We start from the raw sequence: 22,690 nt of genomic DNA, 5'->3' as shown, positions 1-22,690 counted from the left end.
AGTTGAACTACGTAGTACTACGTCATAAAACTAGTACGTCATCAAACGTCATAACCAATCATAGTTGATCGTTTTGTCTATTTATGAGGGCGCTGTTTTAGATACAATGTGGTTGCTTATTTCCGTTTGATTGTCGACTGGGCGTTGTGGCGCGCGCCTGTAATCCAGCTACTTTGGAAGTCGGGGTTTGAGGATGGCTTGAGTTCGGGAGTCCTGTTGTTGGTTGCTCTATGGCGATCGAGCGTCCACGCTTAGCTCGGCGTCGATATGGTTGGCTAGGCGGAGGTCTGGACAACCAGGTTGTCTAAGGAGGAACGTACTGGCCCAGGGCGGAAACGCAGCAGGCAAAAGTCCCCGCGTGGAGCAGTAGTGGGATAGCGCTCGTGAATAGGTAGCCTTCAACAGCCCGGACAATATAGTGAGACCTTTCCCTTTTGGTTTTTTCTTGGGGTTTTTTTTTTGCGCTCTTTATTTATTTATTTAAAACAAATATTTTCCACTCATTATTATTATTTATTTTTATGTTTTTCTTTTCTTTTAATAATTTAGTTTTTGGTGCGGTCTTTTTTTCGCTCTTTATTTTTTTAAACAAATATTTTAGACTTATTACCGTATTAATTTTTTTTCTTTTCTTTTATTTTATTAATTTCATTTTTTTGTTGTGTTTTAAAACAAAATTATTTTCCCACCCTCTTTATTATTTATTTATTTATTTTTCTCTTAATAGCCCTAATTTCGTTTTGATAATTTTTTTTTCGCTCTTTAATTTTTTTCGCTCTTTAAAATAAAATATTTCTAAATAATTATGTTCTTTTAAATTTTATAATAATTGGTGTTTTTTATCTCTAATTTATATCAGCAAGGTATCTCATTCAAAATAAGTTGCAACTGAGTTGCTAAATAAGGTTTAAAGTTTGCAATAACACTGACTTATGTCTTATAAAAGAATAAAAATAATGATTTTCATCGCACATATTATGTTCTTATATCAACTTATATTAATTCCTTTAAATTTAAGTTTGAAAAACATATTCCATCGTAATTTGTTTAATGTAGTCCTAATGTATATTTTATATGGTATTTTATATTGTAAAAAGTTTAATTCAGGTAAATATAATTTTATGTTTATATTTTATCATTTCAAAGAGGGTCCCTGTTTCAGCTGGCCTGCGTGTTTTCAGCTGGAATAAATAAATAACAAAAATTTTGCTCTAGGGTCTCCTTTATATTTAATTTTGAATAGTTATTTTTTAATCTGAAATTCTCACACCAGCCTTATGGAGGTTGATTTATTTTGGCCTTTTAAATTTTTTATTTAAATTACTTCTTAAAATATGTTCTCATTTGTAACAACGGTTTTTTTTTTCTCTCTTTTGCATTGAAATATTGTAAATAATCAGTTTCTTGAAGCTTTTAATGCATTCATATTTTCGGCAGTTTTTTTTCCTAATAAATAATGGTGAATAATGATATACAAGTCCCATGCACTAGAAATATGATTTATATATTTATTTCTTCTTTTGTCTGTCGATCCCTTAATAATGTTGAACTTGATTTCGCAATTTACAATGCAGCAGCAGTTTAACACAGATTGATTTTATCTCTTTAAATATAAAGTCTCAAGGAACTTTATCGTTAATCAAACAATTGACCGTTGTAAAATCAATATATCTATTCAACGTAAGTTTTAGCTAACAATGAGTGTTGTACAACACAAACGGGGTAGTGATGACATTCAATGACGTGATCATGGCAAACATACAAAAGTGACCACAGCCATCGTCTCGTGCTGAATAAGTTTTTCACTATACAGTTCAATTTTGTAAATCGGAAATAAACCACAGAAATAGACAATATCGGAATGAGCGAAAATGAAAGTATTGATAGAGGAAGTTCTGCGTGCCTGAAAGACAACGAAGAATGTAAGTTTAATTTGAATGTATGGCCATTGATGATATTTATTTCTCTCCATATTTCTGACACGTCTCTATAAATAAAGGCGCGCCCTACATGGAGGAAATAATTAAGAAAAAAAAGCATTATTAATATTATTTCTGCGAATAACGTTGTTTAGTTCAAAAGGGATGTTTTAAATGAGCGTGTATATTTTTTAGTGTTGTTTATAATATCAAAAAATATATATTATTGTATAGGCCTTGTTTTTTCATGTGTACAGAACAGTACAGCATACCTCATTCTATGGTACAGAATGATAAACCTTAAAACAAGTATGGCGCCCCCACGCGTTGGGGAGTGTGTAAAAACAAATTACAAACAAACCACCTTGCGCCGATAAATTAAATGAGAGTGGATTTTGACAGCAACTTTTGTGAGAAGTTTCGTTGAAGTTTTATAAACATTTCCAACAATATTTTTAATATTTCAGTACCATTACATACCAGAAATACAACACCAACTGAAAGTAAAATACATGCTTCGAATAGTGAGCTACTTGTTAGAAATTCTCTAGCCTCTGTGTCATTGAAAATGGATCGTTCTGCTAGGCCCACTAGCAGTAGCAGAAATCTGTATGGGAATTCACTGGCAGGCGGGCATCTTGATGCCGCAGCCGAATTGGAACTTCAAAAGTTGCAAGCCGATACATCGCTAGAGGCACATTCGCAAAGGGCTAAAATAGTGAAGGGTTTACCAACTACGCTTGAAACAAAAAGAGAAATACGGTAAGATAATGTGGGAGTATTATATTATTAGGCCTGTCTGTAGTAGGCGGCCCTAGGCTAATTTATTTTTAATTAGACTTTTTAATTTTTAGTAATTACTTTTTACGCGTACTTTCTGTGTGGTAAGAAGCTTGTCAATAAAATCATGGAGTTTACTCCATGATAAAATCAATAAATCAGTCAATAAAAAACAAAAAACAAACAAAAAACTTTTTGGGCCTAGAGGCTAGGCCTAGCTAGGCTATATTATTATTATTTAGTCCTCTAGTATGTAGGGTAAACCGTAAGTAGGCGTATTTCACCCTATCATCAAGTAAAGTAATCCACTATACAACCTCTGGGAGAGGTGCATCATGAATGCGTCATTTACAAATAATTATGGGTACCCATCCATGAATGAACAGTTGTGAGTCAATGTCCGTCACTTTATGTACCATGTGTCAAAATGGGTGCGTCACTCATGGTCACCTAAAGGTACAGTAAGTCACTTTTTATGGTCTTCGTACATGACACACATCGGACCAATGACGCGCCTGTCCTGGGGTCGTATAGTGGGTCATACACAGTAATTGACAAGTGCATAAATGTCCTCAGATAAATTACATATACATTACTTCTCATGTCGCTATGAATTATGAAATTTAATACATGGAGTCCGACTATTTTATGCTTTAAAAAAGACATTTACAAAGTACAGTAGTTTATGGTTTACAGTTTGTCTTAATTTAATTTTCTGTACATTAGTAAAAAGAGGTTTCCTTCCTAATCTACCTCACTGAAAGGGAACAAAGTCTGAAATGTGTCACCAATGTGTTGACTCACCAATCAGTGTTTGTCATCATTTTTATTTCATATTTTAATACCTTAAAATCAGTGATTGGCCTAAAGTTGGTCATATTATCATTTCTTATTCCTAACTATTAATATATTAACTAAACTTAACTGTCAATTATTCTTGTTTTAAATGTTAAATATAAAAAAAGTTGAATTAATAATTTAAAATTATGCACAAATAAGCAAGATTGAGTATTAAATAAGCTTAGTAGAGACTAAATCCAAATAAATGGATAATTCTTAGTTTAGGAATTATCTTAAACCTAACTCACTGTCTGTATTGATTTAATCAGTATTCAGTCTTGAAGTAATTTAGAAAGCCTGACTGCCAATATTAATGCCATTCTTGTCTGTAATTAAATTTAAAAGACACTAATGATTTAATGTAGATTTACAATTTCAAAAGACATTTATTTTCCTCCATAGCAATACAATACAAAATAATAAACAGAAATGGTAAGGTATATTAAAACAATGACAATTATGTCATTATTGTATCTTTAAAGCGTGTCTTATACTTACATGATTTTATTGGTATCATTCTTAATCTGATCAGAGTAATGAACATTCAGGATATTTGATACGACCATGAACCTACAGTAGTCTAGATTAGGTCCATGATATTATAGGGCAGACGCAGGGACTTTAAAATAGCTATTTTTGTTTTGTGTAGAGATATTTGTTGGATCTACTGTAGGCTATTAGTGTACCTTTCTTGTTGATCTCCATTATTTTACTATTAAAGCCCCATTCCCTACGTTTTTTAGATCTAATTTAAGATCACAAACTATATTTAATGTAAAAATAATACTATATGGTCCTATTGCGATAACTTTTTTCGTCTTTAAACGGTTAAATTGTGAAAAATAAATCGATTCTAATAATTATAGCGGCCCGCTATAAATCCCAAAATGCATTGCGCGCGGATTGATATTTTTGTTTTTCACCTGTAATTCGCCCACTTTTCGATCGATCGTGAAGCCAAAACAAATGGAAGACTCCAAACTTTTCAGCGAAAATACCGGGTTTTCCCCAATTTGTATCAACGGAGTCTGGCAAAAATAGAAAGACAATTAATGCAGCAACTATACAACGTCAGGCTAGGTATATAGCTAGCATACGATGTTCGTACGTTATCGATGTTTACCAGCTAGGCCTACAAAACTAAGCCTAGCTAGGCTAGGCCTAAGACCGTCCACGAGAGGTCGATCGCCGCGAGCTACTTAGGTAGTGCATTGTTTCTCACTTTTTATCATAATTTACCATAAAACGTACATTTAAGACAAGGAATGACATGGTTTAATGTTTTTAAAGTGATATATATGTATTATTTTCCAAAAAACGTCCAAAATTGCAGGGAAAGGGTCTTTAAGTATTATTTTATTAATTTCGGTATAGACAACAATACAGCTAATTTATATCAATTATAACATTTCATATTTTGTAAACATATTTTGGTTGGAATTAAAACAACATTTTTTTATTAAGTCCTTGAATAAAATAGTCTTCACATCTGGAGTTATGCAAATGTAATTTACATATTATGCACATACTTTTATTAGTAATGATTGATATTCGGTGGGTATTGTGCAGTGTAGCAATACCCAATAAGTGAACAGAATTCTATTTGTATTTACTACATTTAAAAAATGTGTTTTAATTTAATTATACAGTAACTACAGTAGGCTGAGTTTACAGCTTTTTCTTTAATATTGTAAACTACATGTAATATAATATGACATTAAAAGCCTTTACTATTCTAATTATATCATAATCATTATGATCCACATGTTATAAATGTTAGTGTTTACACTTAAGAAAACAATCCTCTCATACCCTGAGGGAGTTGTAAAATAACAACTCCCTGCTCATACTAATGAGTTCTGTGTTTAAATGAGTGCCAATTTCTGACTAGGAAATACTACTGTACCAAATTACACTGTTGATTGATTGACAGACTAATCCAAGCTACTACACTAGAAATGCAACTACTGTATATTCACTTTCTCATATACTGGACCTTATATAAATACTGCATCATAATGTTATTACCTCCGCCATGGAGGTTATGTTTTCACCCCTGTATGTTTGTGTGTGTGTGTGTTTGTGTGTGTGTCTGTGAACAGCCTGGAGGCCACAGTTTTCATCCGATTCTCACCAAATTTGGACACAATGATCTATGCCTCAAAAGCTCAGACGAGTTCGAATTTGAGGGGAAAAGGTCATAGGTCAAGGTCACAACTAACAAAAAACTATTTTACTGCCTAGAGACCACAGTTTTTATCCAATTCTCACCAAACTTAGCCACAATGATCAATGACTCATCATATAAATGTGGTTACATTTTGAAGGGTCAGGGTTAAAGATCAAGGTCCACAAAAAAAAAATAACAAATAATAAAAAACCTCAGCTGGACTTGAACCAGAGACCTCAACTGTGAGAGGCTGGATACATAACCATTACACCAAACTCTCATCCACTACTTTGTAGTGTGCAGTTAGCCTATTTACACTTTAGAACTAATAAAGAAAATGTAACCATTTTCGGGGGGAATTTTATGTAGGGGAATTTTACAGTAGCCGGAGGTTTGTACTCTCGGAGTACCCTCTAGTTATAGTTTGTTTCTTTCAGTTTTCTTATAAAAATAAGAGTAAAAAATATTTTAATTTTTACCCTCTAGTGGGATATGTGTTCAATAACATTATGCAGTAACTAATAAATACAATTTAAGTAAATAAACTAAAAGGATCCCCATTCGATTATGCATCCCATGAGCTTACAGTAACTTATAACAAATTGTTAATGGAAATTGATCTTTATATCAAATGTCACTTATATTTCTAAGCAAAAAGAGAATGGTAAACAGTGTCAGTTGTAATCATACATATTTTATACTCCATGTGCAAACTGTGGATATGTCAGGTTTGATCTTATTTTTTAAAAAAAACATATTCTCAGTTCTTTGAAAAGTCAATGATATTGATTTACACTACAGGCACTTTCATAGTGATTCACCCACAAGTTAATGGTATCGAATGATGTTACTATAAATACTTTAGGATCCATTTTCATGCAAATTATCAAATGTACACAAATTCTTGTGTATTCGGTTTTCTAAAGAATCCCTCTTTTGAAATCAATGAAGCAATGATTAGACAACAAAATCTTGTGTTATGGAAATTAGCTTTTGTTAAGGTGTACCACCTAGTAGTGAATTCACACACCATTGAGCATGCTTTGTTGTTACATTTGAAATCAACAAAAAATCCTATTTATTAAGGCTTACAGTACTTTTCTTTTGAAGACGTTCGTTTCTTTCTTTCTTTTCTTTCCTCTTACATTACAAACACATGGTGAACCTCAGGCATAACGTTACTAGTGTTTATTTACCATACAAACCTTTAAACAATTACTTTTCACAAACCAGTTAGTGCTCAAGTCAATACTATACCTAAAACCAATACTGAATACTGAAATGCTTTATTTGTCCATTATCATAATAAAAATTCATCTTAAAGATTTTCAAATATTAATACGATAATAACAGATGAATATAAAATATTTTAAAAAACAGAGTACACACACAATATTGCACAAAACTTAAGTTTTAAAAATTTAGAAGTTACAATACAATAAAAATGCATAAAACACTAAATTACAAATTTTAAAACAATTGGTAAAAATTTGTTTAAAAGTTTAATATAGTCTTAATACAGTACAATATGTGATCAATTATTAATAGTATGGATGACGTTGACAAAAATGTAAACCCTTTGATTAATACAACTTGTATAATAATATTGTACAATATGATTGTGATACAAATAGGGTCATAAAATCACAGCAGTCCTTCAGTACCTTCATATTATATGTGAGGACCTTCATATCTAACAATTTAACAACAGCTTTGTGTGAGCATTCATTACTTACAGATGGCTTTCTTTGAAAGCTGCAAGCAACAACAATAATATTTATTTCTGTTTCTATGCCAACATTGAATGAATTAATGCCTTTAATCTAGAAAATATTTGACTTAATCAAGTTGTATTGATCGTTATGAAAATTGTGTGAAGATAGCTTCCTGAATTAGTTACCATTACAAAAATATCTTTATTAATATTATGAAAACTGTAAATGTTAACATTATTGAATGTGCATAGATATAGCATGATATAATAGAAAGAACAATTTTTTTTTTTGGTTAATATTTGAACGTTATTGTTAGATTGTTTGAATTCCAGTTTTAGTGTTTGTAATTAGCAATCTACAAAAAGTGATTAACTGCAAAATGGCTTATTCAAAGTTTATTATATTATATTAATCTATATTTTTCAGGTTGTTGGGGGGGGGGGGGCAATAATCTAGAATTCTTAGTTTACATTAATTTATCCAAATCAAATTTTATAAAGTAGTACTATTTAGAAATTCAAGTCTGCTTTACAACATCGACAATTGAAAATTACCCTAATTAGATGAACGTACTTGAATTAAGCGTTTTCCTCCGTTTATACGTAAATTAAACAATAGCGTAACCATGGTAAATACATTTGTGATATAAAAAGATTTGTTTAACGTTCAATTCATTATTGATTTAAAGAACTCGGAGTTTAGATTACTAAGACAGTATTCCCTACCATTCGTGAACAAGGTCATATACATGGCTGCAGTTCGTGCTCAAGTTAGGGTTTACAGACCGAACGACCGACATAGTGAGCTGTAGAGTCGCGTTGCATGCGACTAAAAATAAGCATCAAACATACAAAATTAAACAATTAAATTCTCTCCTAAGATACAGTTAAGGTGGGAGTTAGCATCTTTACAGTATGTTAGTTTTTTGCTTAGGGTTCTCCATTTCAACTGTGTATTTGACAGTTAGTTAATAATATGCAGTACTAGTGAATTTCATGTAAATATTTCGAGAAAGAAATTGCTGAGTGGATGTTTGTCTACTGCTCTAATATTTTTTTTGGGTTTGTACATAAACTTAATTAAATAAAATATATATAGTAAGATATGAATGAAAAATATTACTATATTTATTTACTTCTGTTTGTTTGAGGTGTAGGATAGAGAACCAACTCAATTTGATGCTGATTGTTTACCATAAAATAACAATGATTTTATCATTTCAGACGTAAATATGGAGCAACAAAACTAAAAGCAGATACTGGATTTAAAGCATGGCGATTTGAAATGAGCCGGGTATGTTTATTATAATCATGATTATGACGGATGAATAAGGATGATGATTATGATGGATGAATAAGGAGGATGATTATGATGGATGAATAAGGATGATGATTTTGATGGATGAATAAGGATGATGATTATGATGGATGAATAAGGATGATGATTATGATGGATGAATAAGGATGATGATTATGATGGATGAATAAGGATGATGATTATGATGGATGAATAAGGAGGATGATTATGATGGATGAATAAGGAGCATGATTATGATGGATGAATAAGGATGATGATTATAATGGATGAATTAGGAGGATGATTATGATGGATGAATAAGGATGATGATTAAATATGATGGATAAATATGGATGATGATTAGGATAGATGAATAAGGATGATGATTATGATGGATGAATAAGGATGATGATTATGATGGATGAATAAAGATGATGATTATGATAGATAAATATGGATGATGATGATTATGATGGATGAATAAGGATGATGATTATGATGGATGAATAAGGATGATGATTAGGATGGATGAATAAGGAGCATGATTATGATGGATGAATAAGGATGATGATTATGATGGATGAATAAGGATGATGATTATGATGGATAAATATGGATGATGATTATGATGAATGAATAAGGATGATGATTATGATGGATGAATAAGGATCATAATTATGATGGATGAATAAGGATGATGATTATGATGGATGAATAAGGATGATGATTATGATGGATGAATAAGGATGATGATTATGATGGATAAATATGGATGATGATTATGATGAATGAATAAGGATGATGATTATGATGGATGAATAAGGATCATAATTAAGATGGATGAATAAGGATGATGATTATGATGGATGAATAAGGATGATGATTATGGTGGATGAATAAGGATGGTGATTATAATTGATGAATAAGGATGATGATTATGATGGATGAATAAGGATCATGATTATGATGGATGAATAAGGATGATAATTATGATGGATGAATAAGGATGATGATTATGATGGATGAATAAGGATCATGATTATGATGGATGAATGAGGATGATGATTATGATGGATGAATAAGGATGATGATTATGATGGATGAATAAGGATGATCAGATTATGATGGATGAATAAGGATGATCAGATTATGATGATAAATGATGGTTGGGCAGCGATGACGATATGTTAAGATTAACACACACAAACTTCATTATAAACTTCAAATACATTTTTTTAATGATTAATTGCCTTAGCAATGGAAACGTTTGAAGTTTAAAGTATCAGATGGGTTGCTTTGGTTTGAACTCTGGAGGTCATCTATCAAAGAGGTCGAAGGTAAATATATGAGAGTCAAGAAATGTTTCTATTTTGTTTGACGTTTTTAATTTTCATTGGTTGTTGAAGAAAAGAAAGAGAAGAAAACTCAGTTGAAAGAAAATCATTTTTTGTAGCATAGGTAATTTGTGCAACTGAAAACATGGTTATTGCTAACTAATGTAAGGCTAATTTACACAGAAGAGCTGTAACAGTCAATTCAAAGCAAAAATTTAGAATCTATGTTACTTTTTATGACCATTAACAAGAAAACCTTTTTTAAAACAGTTGTTTGTTTTTTCAGGAAAGTTTGGTACAGCTGTTGTTTCCTATTTTGTATTTCTAAAATGGATGATGTTTCTTAACATCTACATTTTCCTTCTCATGTTCTTGTTTGTCGTCATCCCTCAAGTTGCTTTAAATAGTAATAGCAATGTTGAAAATGATGGTAAGTATTAGTTTAGAGTTTTAGAATTAGGAAAAAAATCCTCCTACCATTATAATAATTTCAATAATCTAACCACAAGCATCGTGTTTATCTCCATTATCGATTATACTATTAATATTATATTGGACCAGATTATGATGATGAGCAAATATTAAAATATTCCTAGTTCCACACAAGATAATTGGGTCTTGTAATATTTTTCCAGGTTAACTATATTGATTATATACAGACAACTTTTATAGTATTATCAAAATAATTATGAGTATCATCTGTTATGTATTGATTTTATTATTTGTTTTTGCCTAAGAGAACTCATCTGGCTGTTCTTATTATCTCTGGTTATTTTTAGTTTTTCATATAAAACAAGTCACAAGTTATGAATACATATCTTCAATGTTGTGTAGTGTTTATGAGTAATTGATTGATTAAATTATATTAAAAAAAGAGAAAAAAAAGTTATAATTAATCTTCTTTTTTTTCTCTCTGTAGTTTGTGATGTACTTTATGAAAGTAGTGTATCTAATGATTCTGGAATTCAATTACTACTTGACTTCTTCGAAGGAACCGTAAGTCCAGAAATATAAAAGATATGATGATTAAATTTATTCAAACAAACCTATGCATTCATAGTTTCTCACAAAAATAAAATTATGTTATTTGATCAACATATTGATTGAGGTTTATTGATCTATCAATAAATTGAATAGAAAATTGATTCATAAGTTGGGATTGATACTGATTGATTACTGTAGTAAGTTTACTTATTTGTAGTTTTCTTTTAGTATAGTAGCCATCTCAGTAATGCTCTTCTGATACATCAAAACATTTCAATTAAATTTACATAATAATGGTCTTATATAGCTCCTAATACAATGCTATCCAACACACAAAAATGATCCATAAGATATTCTAAGATAACCAAAAAGGGAAGAAAAGCAGAGGAACCATTTACACCGCTCCGTTCTCCAGCACTTTGAAGCTCCCATATAAAAGTTCGCCGGAACAGTTTTCACAGGAGCTCGAAGTGAAAAAGACACCTGTCTATCCTATCCTGCCAAAATAAAAAGATGTTGCTTAGACTTTCTTTAAAAATATCAATTGATGTTCCCTCTTTAATAGCTTGGAGGAATTATTTATTTATTCTTTTGTTTTATCTAAATAATTCCTCTGTGGTGCAAGGAATAAGTAATGCATTTGAAATGTATGACTGTCTTTATTGATAAGGTTACATTAGTTTGACTATTATTGTTTACTATTGCTTGTTTCATTGATTTGTTGCCTTATATCTTGCAGGGTTGGATGGAACAGACAGCGTTATTCTATGGTTTTTATATACCATCTAATCTAAGTATCAGTGACAACACAGATCACACTTACAACCTTCCTTTGGCTTACCTCTTGGTCTCCATCAGCTATTTTATTCTCAGTCTTTTACTGATGGTTCGATAGTAAGTTAATTTTAACGGTCAACTCTCCATAAATTCTAGTATTCCAAATGGTTTTTTAATAGTACTGTAAATGATAATTTGGGACCAAAATGTCTGGTTGTGGGAGAGTTACCATTTTTAAACTCTGTCTACACTATCAATTTTTTGTGGAAAGTTTGATAGTGTAGACAGAGTTTAAGAAAATCTTGTATTTGGGTAGTCGACTGTATTATATTTTGCATTAGAGTAGAGGACAAATGCTCTGTCTACACTATCAATCAAACTTTATGTGACAAATAAATGTGATGTGCTCTAGCATATTTAAGCATAAAACTACAATATTTGAGCACTTTTATTTGTCTGATAGTGTAGATAGAGCTTAAGCATAATTTGTACTTAAGTTGTTGAAAATTGAATACTCTCACTCTCACACACTTTCTATAGTGTAGCTATTCAAGAGCACATAAAATATAATTCTATTTGTTACCATAGAGATAGTAATTTCTATGAGGTCATAGTTTGTTTTTCTCCACTTTCTAACTCTATGGGGTATGTTAACAAGTGAAATCAATTGTTAACCTTTGTGTCATTTGTAATAATGTTTTATTTTTTATTTACTTCCTCCTAAAAGCACTGGCCAGGGGTTTAAAGAGAATCTAGCCAATCAGGAAGACCGTTACTATAAATATTGTAACAAAGTATTTGGAAGTTGGGACTGCTCGTTAAACGACGGCAACAATGCTTATCTTAAACATCGTAGTATTCATTATGATCTTACAGTAAGTAACCTCTTGTGTGTGTTTGTGCCGGGATTTTTAGAACAATAAATTTATGAGAATGTTAGATGGCGCCATTATAATGAGGACTGATTTTGGCTCTGTTCAAAGGAAATACACAGGTCATGTTGAGAAGAGTTTTATTATATTGCTATTAATTACAGTAATCTTATTATTTTATTGCTAATTAAATCTACATTACAAAAAACATGATTTAAGCTCTGTCTACACTATCAAACTAGTTCGACAAAGTTTGATGTGCCCAAATATGGTAGCGATATGATATCATCCTGTCCATATATGGGCACCACACAACATTTTTTTGTCACATAAAGTTTGATAGTGTAGACAATGCTTTAAAAACATAAAACAATGGTTAAAAAAAAGATAGGTAAGTGCACAAACGTGAACCGAATCAATATAACATATGCCTATACCAGGGAGTTGTACAACTCCCTGCCTATACTGTGACACTTATCATCTCTGGTTATAATACATAAATTAACTATATAAACTATATACAGTGTAAACAATAAAGTTTTAAAACGTGTGTATTAAAATAATATTTCATCTTTTTATTCATAAAACTTAACACTATTTTTTTCATCATCAACAGAGTGCTTTGGAAGAAGAGCGTCTTATTCTTAAACGAGAGTCACGAACATTCAGTAAAAAAATCTGTTTGTTTCTTGTTCGTTTGCTCATCAATTTCTTCGTATTTGTGATCCTAGGAGGGGCTGGATATCTTATCTACTTCACTTCAGAGTTGGCAGTTTTGGTAATTTCACTTAATATTCTATATCTCATATGTTTACAATATAATTATTGAAAGGTCTAAATGGTACGTAATAAGTAAATGCTTACAATAAAACCATGGATCTATAAAATTATTTATTTATAAGTCCATGTTAAAACCAAATTATCCTATTATTATATATTGTGTTTAGTATAAAATAAATCAATAATTTTTATTTTAAGTTATTTGGTAAACTGTAAACCATTTTTTATTAAAAAAATTTTTTATTCATAGCACAAAAACTCATTACTGAATATAAACTCAATGTTTCCATTATCGTTAAAATTCCAAACATTGCATTCCTTGTACTTAAGTTACTGGTAAGTATCTGCTCATTGCTGTAAGCTTATTTCACTTATTTCATTTTTAAGCAAATACAAAAGTAATACCAATTCACATTGTCAGTCTCAATCTTTAAAGCAACTAGTTTCAATATTTTTATAACACTATGCTGTAAAATATGCTTATATTTCTTATAATTAAGTTTGTATTTTTAAAATTGTTATAGATCAGTCAATGTGTATATCAAATGTGCTATATGCTTATATACAGTAGAATATGTCGTTAAAAGCAGCCGCTGCACATTTTGAAGATAATTCTATGCATTTAATACTGTCATATTTATAATTTGTTAGCTTACTTTAGTAATGCTAAATAAAAGATAAAGTATTGCTTTATTTATATTTTCTTAAACTTATAATACTAAATTCTCTATTGAAAAAACAGATATTAAATAAATTTGTCAATTCCGGCTAACAGTGTCACCACTACTAACATCACACTCACAAACATATAACTATTAAACGCATATAATAATTAGCCCTTATGAAGGAAAAGTGTTTTCTGAAAGCCTAGCACTTCTTTCTGGCTGTTGTAGATGTTCATTGCTTATAGTATCTCCATTGAGATCAAGCCATTAATACCCATATCATTGTCGTTTTTTAGTAATTTATATAGATAATTAGTATTATATAAATAATAATGTCAGCAGATCGGTATATATTGCTTTTCAAGCTTTAAGCCTCATTCATGAACCATTCATTATCATTGTGATCACTGTCATATTGCATATTTCCCTGTCCACATTTACAGAATGAAAACGAGTCAGCCATTACAAGCAATGGCTTTGCATCACTGATCATCAGCTACCTTCCTTCCATCTCCATCACTATATTAAATGCCATCATTCCCATGATATTCAACGTACTCGTTCGCTTTGAGGAGTACAGTCCACAGTTTGAAATCAACCTCACTTTATCAAGGTAATTCATTTATTCATAACTTAATGTTTGAGAGTGTGTTAATCTCTGTCTGCACTATCAAACTAGTGTGACGTGCCCAAATATGGTAGTGATATGCCCACATATACATAGTAGTGATATGACATAATTGTGTCCATATACATTTTTGTTGTCACATAAAGTTTGATAGTGTAGACAGCTTAAAGCTCTGTCTACACTATCAAACTTTATGTGACAACAAAAATGTGATGTGGCCAAATATGGACAAGATGATATCATATCACTACCATATTTGGGCATATCACTACCATATTTGGGCACATAACATTTTTTTTGTCAAACTAGTTTGATAGTGTAAACAGAGCTTAAGAAGGGCTAAATAGTAAATAGAACAACAAATCAATAGATCAACATATGAGTGGAATATGTTTAATGTTTCCCATGATATTCACTATATCACAGCACATTTTGAATCTATTATTTTGGTAGTTCCATAAGTAATTGAAAACATGAGGTAAAATTCGTAGTTTAGTTTAGTAGATCAAACAAAATACAATACTTTAGAGAAATCACCATTTGTAATAATCATACTTTTTATTCATTTAGAACTGTATTATTGCGACTGGCTTCGTTGGCTGTGCTTATTGCTTCATACTATCCTCAAATTATCTGTGAAGACAACGAAAAAGATGAATCCTGCCGGTTCTGTTCAAGCAGTGGATTAAGGGTGAGTCTGTTGTTTATATTATTAAGCCTTGTCTGCACTATCAAACTTTATGTGACAAAAAAATGTGATGTGGTCAAATATGGACATGATGATGTCATATCACTACCATATTTGTGCATACCACTACCATATTTGGGCAATCACACTTTTTTTGTCTAGTTTAGTTTAATTAAACTAGTTTAATAGTGTAGACAGAGCTTTATAGTAAATATATATGTAAATTGATATGTTTTGTTTTGGTGGACATTTCTCTTTAATGTTAGGCCTTGGGTGTTAAAGAATGGCTATTGAAGGAAGTCCATAGTCATATAGCTTGGCTATATATAGGCTTGGATAGTCCCAATTGCAGTTCATAATGATGGGGTATTTCTGGGCATGTGCAACATAATCTAATAATATGTTTGTGTATTAGTTAGCTTCTTTAAGTTGTTTATATCAATAGTGAGATTCCCATTTTCCAATTGTTGTTTTTATTACTGTTTTTGTTGTCTCTTTACCACAGTGCTGGGAGACTTACATAGGCCAGCAGTTTTACAAACTTTGCATCACTGATTTTGTTGCTGTTGTTGGAGTTGTAGTCTTTTGGGAGTTTCCTAGAAAGTGAGTTGATCAAAATTCTAAAACTTTTAGATATTAATTCGAATTAAAGGTTGATAATTCTGAATATATAATTATTTGAGTCACATGTCATGCTTGGAAATCACCTTCCATCCAATTGTTTGGTATAGATGCTGACGCCTTTTTTTGAATAGCGCCATCTATGATTGGATATCATTTTCTCAATATAGCATCCTCTACATGCTATTATAAAGTCTTCCTGATCTTTCATTTTTTTTAAGTTGGGACTTCTGAATGGTAAAGATGAAATAAATCACCCCTACCAAGACATTCATTGAAATATGTATTAATAATTTGATTACTACAGGAGAAACCCCTTTCTTTTGGGACACCCCTATTAAGGGGACACACCTATTAAGGGGACACACCTATTAACGGGACACCCCTATTAAGGGGACACACTTATTAAGGGGACACACCTATTAAGGGGACACACCTATTAAGGGGACACACCTATTAAGGGACACACCTATTAAGGGGACACACCTATTAAGGGGACACCCCGATTAAGGGGACACACCTATTAAGGGGACACACCTATTAAGGGAACACTTTCCCATAAAATTAATGAGAGGAAATATATGTTAACACTACAACCAATCCTATTAACGGGACACACCTATTAAGGGGACACACCTATTAAGTGGACACACCTATTAAGTGGACACACCTATTAAGGGTCCCGGATGTGGCCTCTTATTAGGGGTTCTACTTAATGTTTAATTATGACTGAATTAATTACAATTGTATGTTATTTTTTATAGACTAGCAGCAAAATATTTTCATTTTGGCATTGCTAAAGCCCTGGGTCAGATGGAGTTTGAGATTCCTAAAAATGTACTTGCTATTGTTTATTCACAAGCTATTTGTTGGTAAGTTGTACTCTAGCACTCTTTATATAAATGATGACACAGACTTTCATTTCATTTATTTTGTCTCCATAAAAATATAATATAAAATAAAAAAAGGACAAAGAACAAGAAAACATTACACATAACCAGGCAGAGACTATATTCCTAAAAAGCAAACTTAATCACTATCTAATAGGTCTCCTATTGCACTGATTGTATTAAAAACCATTTAGAATAAAATTTGTTAAAAATGCATATAATACAGACTGTTGTTAAATTCTCTCAATTGTACTTTATTTACACTACAGGTACACAGAGAGTGATTAAGTTGTAGCTGTCAGTTCAAGTTATTTCCAAATTGTATTAATCTACAAGTATTAATTACAAAATATACATGACTATTTAAGGAGTCTAGTAAGGTGACTTATCAGTGACCCTACTTGTCCCCTCCCAAGAGCTGGTGTATCCATTAAGGTCACACCCAAGTAATTATTAGATACCAATTCCATAAAATAAGGCAATTAATTATTAGGAGTTGACACCTTAGTGGTTACAGCCTATAGTCTACATTAGTTAAGTATGGCCAACCACATGAATTCCAGGAGAATGAGTGACACGCTACAGTACTACTTTCACACTAACAATGTTATAGATTCTTATCTAAGACTAGGTGTACTGTAATCTATGACAATAATACAAAATTCTCTCTTTTTTTTACAGGGTTGGATCATTTTATTCTCCACTTCTTCCTTCCATCTGCCTGCTCAAGTGCATCATCTTTTTTTACCTTAAGAAGTGGAGTTTGTTATACAATATGATACCGTCAAATCGGCCTTATCGAGCTTCAAGATCTGGCAACTTCTTCATGGTCATTTTGCTTATAACATTTATGCTGTGTGTTATTCCTGTTGGCTACTCAATGGTCAAGTATGTTATTTTATAACAGATATTGTAGATCAACTCATCTGTATTATTGGTCTAATAATAATGATGATTTAATAATGATTAATTATTTACATACACCATTTTCATCACTGTCACTCAATACAATGAAAGGTGCGACAAAACATCAAGATATATAGCATGATACAAATTAAGTAACATGGTTTGATACTAAAAGTGATGATTTAAAAATAAAACATTGATATCAAATTAATATATTATATACATTATTGTTTTTTAGAGTGCTGCCGTCTCGAGGTTGTGGTCCATTCCGCGATACAGAATATATGTGGCAATCTCTAGAGGACGCTGTCAATCGTTGGCCGTTGGTTATCCGAGAAATAACACAATTTATAGGCTCTGTGGCATTTATTGTGCCATTCACTATCGTCTTATGGTGAGTTTATTATTGTAACAATATTTAGATACAGATTCATTTATTGTCCAATATAAATGGAAATTACAGTGCTCATAAATTATCTTGGCTTGCCTAAAATAAATATAAGGGGAAGAAAAAAAAAATATCTATCTATTATTTCAATACAGTTTGTTTTATTTTGAATTTTAAAGCTCTACACTATCAAACTAGTTTGTCAAAAAAAGTGTGATGTGCCCAAGTAAGGTAGTGATATGCCCAAATATGGTAGTGATATGACATCATCATGTCCATATATGGGCACATCATTTTTTTCACATAAAATTTGATAGTGTAAACTGAGCTTTAGAAGTGTTTTGTCATTGTATATTGTATTGTTTTTTATGATTTTGATTTTTTTTTCTTCATTTTTGGCGGTTTTTTAATGAATTGAATTTATATTCAAGGAAAAACAAAACTTGTTTTATTACTGGAACAGCTAACTTGCCAATTCTTTATAAACTTCTCAAACCTTTGGTAGCATAAATTATAAGTGTGTACTTATGGATATATCGTTTGTGCTAAGTATCATCACAGAATATTGGTAATCAATATTGCATATTCAAGTATTGTAATCTGATTGATTTTACAATACATTATCTATTATAGATTCACAGTTAATTGATATTACGGCTTCTGCGAATTTATTGACTACGAAAATAATCTTGTTTAAATATGATTGGATAAGTTTGCTAATGTACAAATTTGTCTTTGTTTAATTGTATTTAGCTTAATTTTGTACTACCACCATGCACTAGCATCTGCACACACGGAGATGATTGTTCTCTTGAAAGATCAGCTTATAATGGTAAGTTATAAGTATATGCTCACAAAGCTTATTAAAAAGATATATGCATCTTCAATATGAACCGAAATATGCCCTCTGTCACGCTTTGAATTTTGCCAAGTATTCGCTCATTCTCTGAGCACCTAATTTAATAACATATTGAATGACAGCCATAGACATTGTTGATGTCATACTGTACAGTGTTTACCTATCTAATTAAAATCACAGCATTTAAGCAGGGATATGTAATCTCTCTAATTCTTTTATAAGCCGGGAAAAAACTCATGTTCAACAAACCACTCCACTGTCTAGAAAATTCTGAATACATTTTCCCTCATATTTTGCCACATTTCGTCACCAGTAGAAATGTAGCATCATTTTTCTTGATTATTTCTTTAAAATTGTTTATTTTACAGGAAGGCCGTGACAAACACTTTTTGCTGATGAGACTCAACAAGCTTGATCCAGGAATCAAAGGTGGACATCAGAAAGCACATAAAGAAAAACAAGAAATGATTGCAGATCGACATGTTAACAACACACCTCCTAGAACACCATCAAATGCATGGGAGAGGAGTGGCCCATCACATCCAAACATACCAGATCCATAGGAAACTCCTAGTATTTTACAATAACACCCGGTTTCCAAAAATAGGAGCGGATTTAAGGGTCTTTCACACCGGTTCCAATCCGACGTTAATGTTTTGTTTTCATGCGGCAGGTATAAACAGGCTTTAGCCACCAAAGCTATGTCTTTTTTACCTCTTTCAAAAAAAATAATAATTACTATGCATTAAACGCAAATAAAAACAAGACACTGTCGACTTTCCACACCCCTTAACAGAAACAGCTCTCAGCAGAGAATATATACATAGTACATTGTCGCAGCCACATAATACAGTACTTTGGTATTTGTCGCAGCCAGACATAAGATTAAAGGACTGTTACAAGTTCTTATTTTGGCAAGGCGAGCTCTGTGTCCTGTTGTTTGATTGCATTTGTACAACTAATATCACAATCAATTTTTTTTTGTCAGTTAGTCTTGAGTTCAGTGTTGAATGGATTGAGTCACCTTTGATTTTAAAATGTATATTAAAAGTTTCACCTTACACAAATAATATATACACAGGAAGACATTGGCTATAAACCTAAATAACAGGAGCTCTACATTACAGGATTACATTTTCTGAATGAGAAAACCACAACAAATTACTCTTGTAATATGATATAAATAATTGTTTATTAAAAAATATATTATCCAAATCTCTGAAACTTGGATATACAGTAGATTGTAATTCAAAAGCTGTGTTACTAATCACAGGCAAACACGTTTATAACCAAAGAAACGCGACGTATATAAACCTACTGTATTCAATCCCACCACCACCTCCAAACTCAAAGAGCGTCTACCTTTACTTCAATTTAACCTTACATTTTGCAGTCATTCACTTCAATGAATGATATATGGGAAGCAATTAGGGCCAAAATTGACTCCATTATATTTGATGCTAGTGTCTTCCAATTTTCTTACAATTTATCTAAAAAGGACTGACTTGTATATAGTATTTACTGAGAAAATATTTGTGAACATATTTGTATATATATAAATTTGAAATGTATTTTAAACCACCTTTTGCAGTTTGTGCAATGTTTTAAGAGAATTTACAAACAACACTTAATTATACACTTTTTAAATAAAGAAAAGTGATTTCTGTTTGGACTAATTCTTTTTAGCTTGACCAGTTTTGTGTATAATTGTATGTTTTATTTTATACATTGTTCTTATTGAAACTCTATATGATAGTTTCATATGTGCAGTATTTCTATTTATAATTTCCTTCATGTATATCTAATGATATACGGTATATGAATATTCTCCAACATTGAATTATTGTTTTCAATTGTATCTTTTAGTACATACTAAAATAATTCATTATGTAGTAATGCTTTACATAGTTTGCTGTAGTTTTAGATAAACATGAATGATATGTTTATAGAATATGTTGAGTTTTCTCTGTTGTATTTTTCACATGATTTATAGCCATTACCATGCTGTTATGTTGTATCATTCAGTTGTATATTTAGTTTTACATTCAGTTGTATTATGTACTATGGTAAACACCCATTCAAACCATAGTAACAACATTGATTTAATACTAAAATAATGGTTTTATTTTGAACAATAATTACAGTAGACCATCTCCTTTGGGATACTCCTATTAAAGGGACACCCTATTCATGGGATATCTCTATTCATGGGATACCCCTATTCATGGGATACCCCTATTCATGGGATACCCCTATTAATGGGATACCCCTATTCATAAGATACCCCTATACATGGGATACCCCTATTCATGGGATACCCCTATTCATGGGACACCCCCTATTCAGGGGACACCCCCTATTTAGGGGACACTGCTATTAAGGAGACACTTGGGTCGTAAAGGTCAGAAAGTAGGTGAAATTATTGAATTTTAATAATAATAATAATGATCATCATGACTTCATATTGGACATCCGTTATCCTGAAAGCAATTGACAACACATTAAGTTTACTTAAATTTAACACATTTTTTACAATAGTTGTATTTAGATTATATTATAAACAATTGTGTGTAAAGATAGGTATATTTTTATTTTGTTTAAGGAAGATCAGTTTTACTAGTCATACACACCTTGATATTTTTATTGTATTTTAATGTTTATTGTATTCAAATGGCCAAGCGGTTAAGGCAGGCGCGCCGTTTACCGTACCTAAAGAGCCAACAACATCGGCAAGGGTTCGAGGCCGACTCGCTCCTAGTTCTGGTGGTGGAACAAGTCTTCTCGGATAAGGACTATAAACCGTAGGTCCAGTGTACACAGTTATAACCTGTGTGCACTTTAAAGAACCCAGTTCATTATTCGAAAAGAGTAGGGGGTTACCCCGGTGAACTGGTTCACAAAATAGCCCCTGTATCAAGGGGATTACCACCTATCTGATAGGACAGTGATTAATTCACTATTGGTAATCCTTGGCCACATTGCCTAAAGACATAAAATAAAATGTTTAATTTTACCTTTAAAAAAACTTTTGTGAAAGTTTTTTTTAATATCAAGATTTATAACAAATGGTATTGTAATTTTGAAATTGAATTTAACAGTGAATGCATTGCAGTTAACAGTTACTGAAGTAAAAATTGTCTTCAAAATATTTTATTGAATATTGTACAGAAAATAGCTGAATCCAAAATTCATATTTTTGGTGTTGGATATTAAATGTTAGTAAGACCTAATTGTTTTGGTGAGAATTGGTTGTTCCCATTTTGCAAGTATGCTACTTATATGCTAGACTTGCTCCAAGTCTGTATTTGTTGTCGATTTTTGTCTGGAAGCTCAAGTAGTACACGTATGAAACGCCATATGTGCACAATATTTATCTTTTTACTAATAAGTCAAAACTCCGTCTGGAACCCAGACTACTCATATGCTTTCGGGAAGACCTCTATTTGTAACGCATTTTGTTCATTTTTCATGACATATCGGTTCGCGCGCGCACTCACCGACAATTTTATTGTTTTTCAAGCGTAATTATAAAGTTGGTCGTCATAAACCACCAAAATGACGTCATAATGATTTACTTA

At 31.5% G+C, this 22,690-nt stretch overlaps 1 protein-coding gene across 1 annotated transcript; it reads left to right on the top strand.

Moving 5' to 3' along the window:
• Positions 1 to 1,861: 1,861 nt before the first annotated feature.
• LOC140059249 (transmembrane channel-like protein 7) lies at positions 1,862 to 22,342 on the top strand. Its single transcript, XM_072105119.1, has 17 exons — positions 1,862 to 1,922; positions 2,387 to 2,681; positions 8,648 to 8,717; positions 9,976 to 10,057; positions 10,341 to 10,484; positions 10,974 to 11,050; positions 11,778 to 11,932; positions 12,543 to 12,690; positions 13,304 to 13,465; positions 14,576 to 14,745; positions 15,331 to 15,451; positions 15,954 to 16,051; positions 16,834 to 16,941; positions 17,641 to 17,847; positions 18,104 to 18,259; positions 19,007 to 19,085; positions 19,481 to 22,342. Exons 1-17 carry the CDS (start codon positions 1,862 to 1,864, stop codon positions 19,673 to 19,675), a joined length of 2,328 nt encoding a protein of 775 aa, XP_071961220.1. The 3' UTR covers positions 19,676 to 22,342.
• Positions 22,343 to 22,690: the final 348 nt, after the last annotated feature.

The sequence above is a fragment of the Antedon mediterranea genome, chromosome 1 (genome assembly GCF_964355755.1).
Source record: "Antedon mediterranea chromosome 1, ecAntMedi1.1, whole genome shotgun sequence".
Classification (NCBI taxonomy): Eukaryota; Metazoa; Echinodermata; class Crinoidea; order Comatulida; family Antedonidae; genus Antedon; species Antedon mediterranea.
Note: the sequence above shows the minus strand (reverse complement) of the source record. Positions and strands in the feature narration are given on the sequence as shown.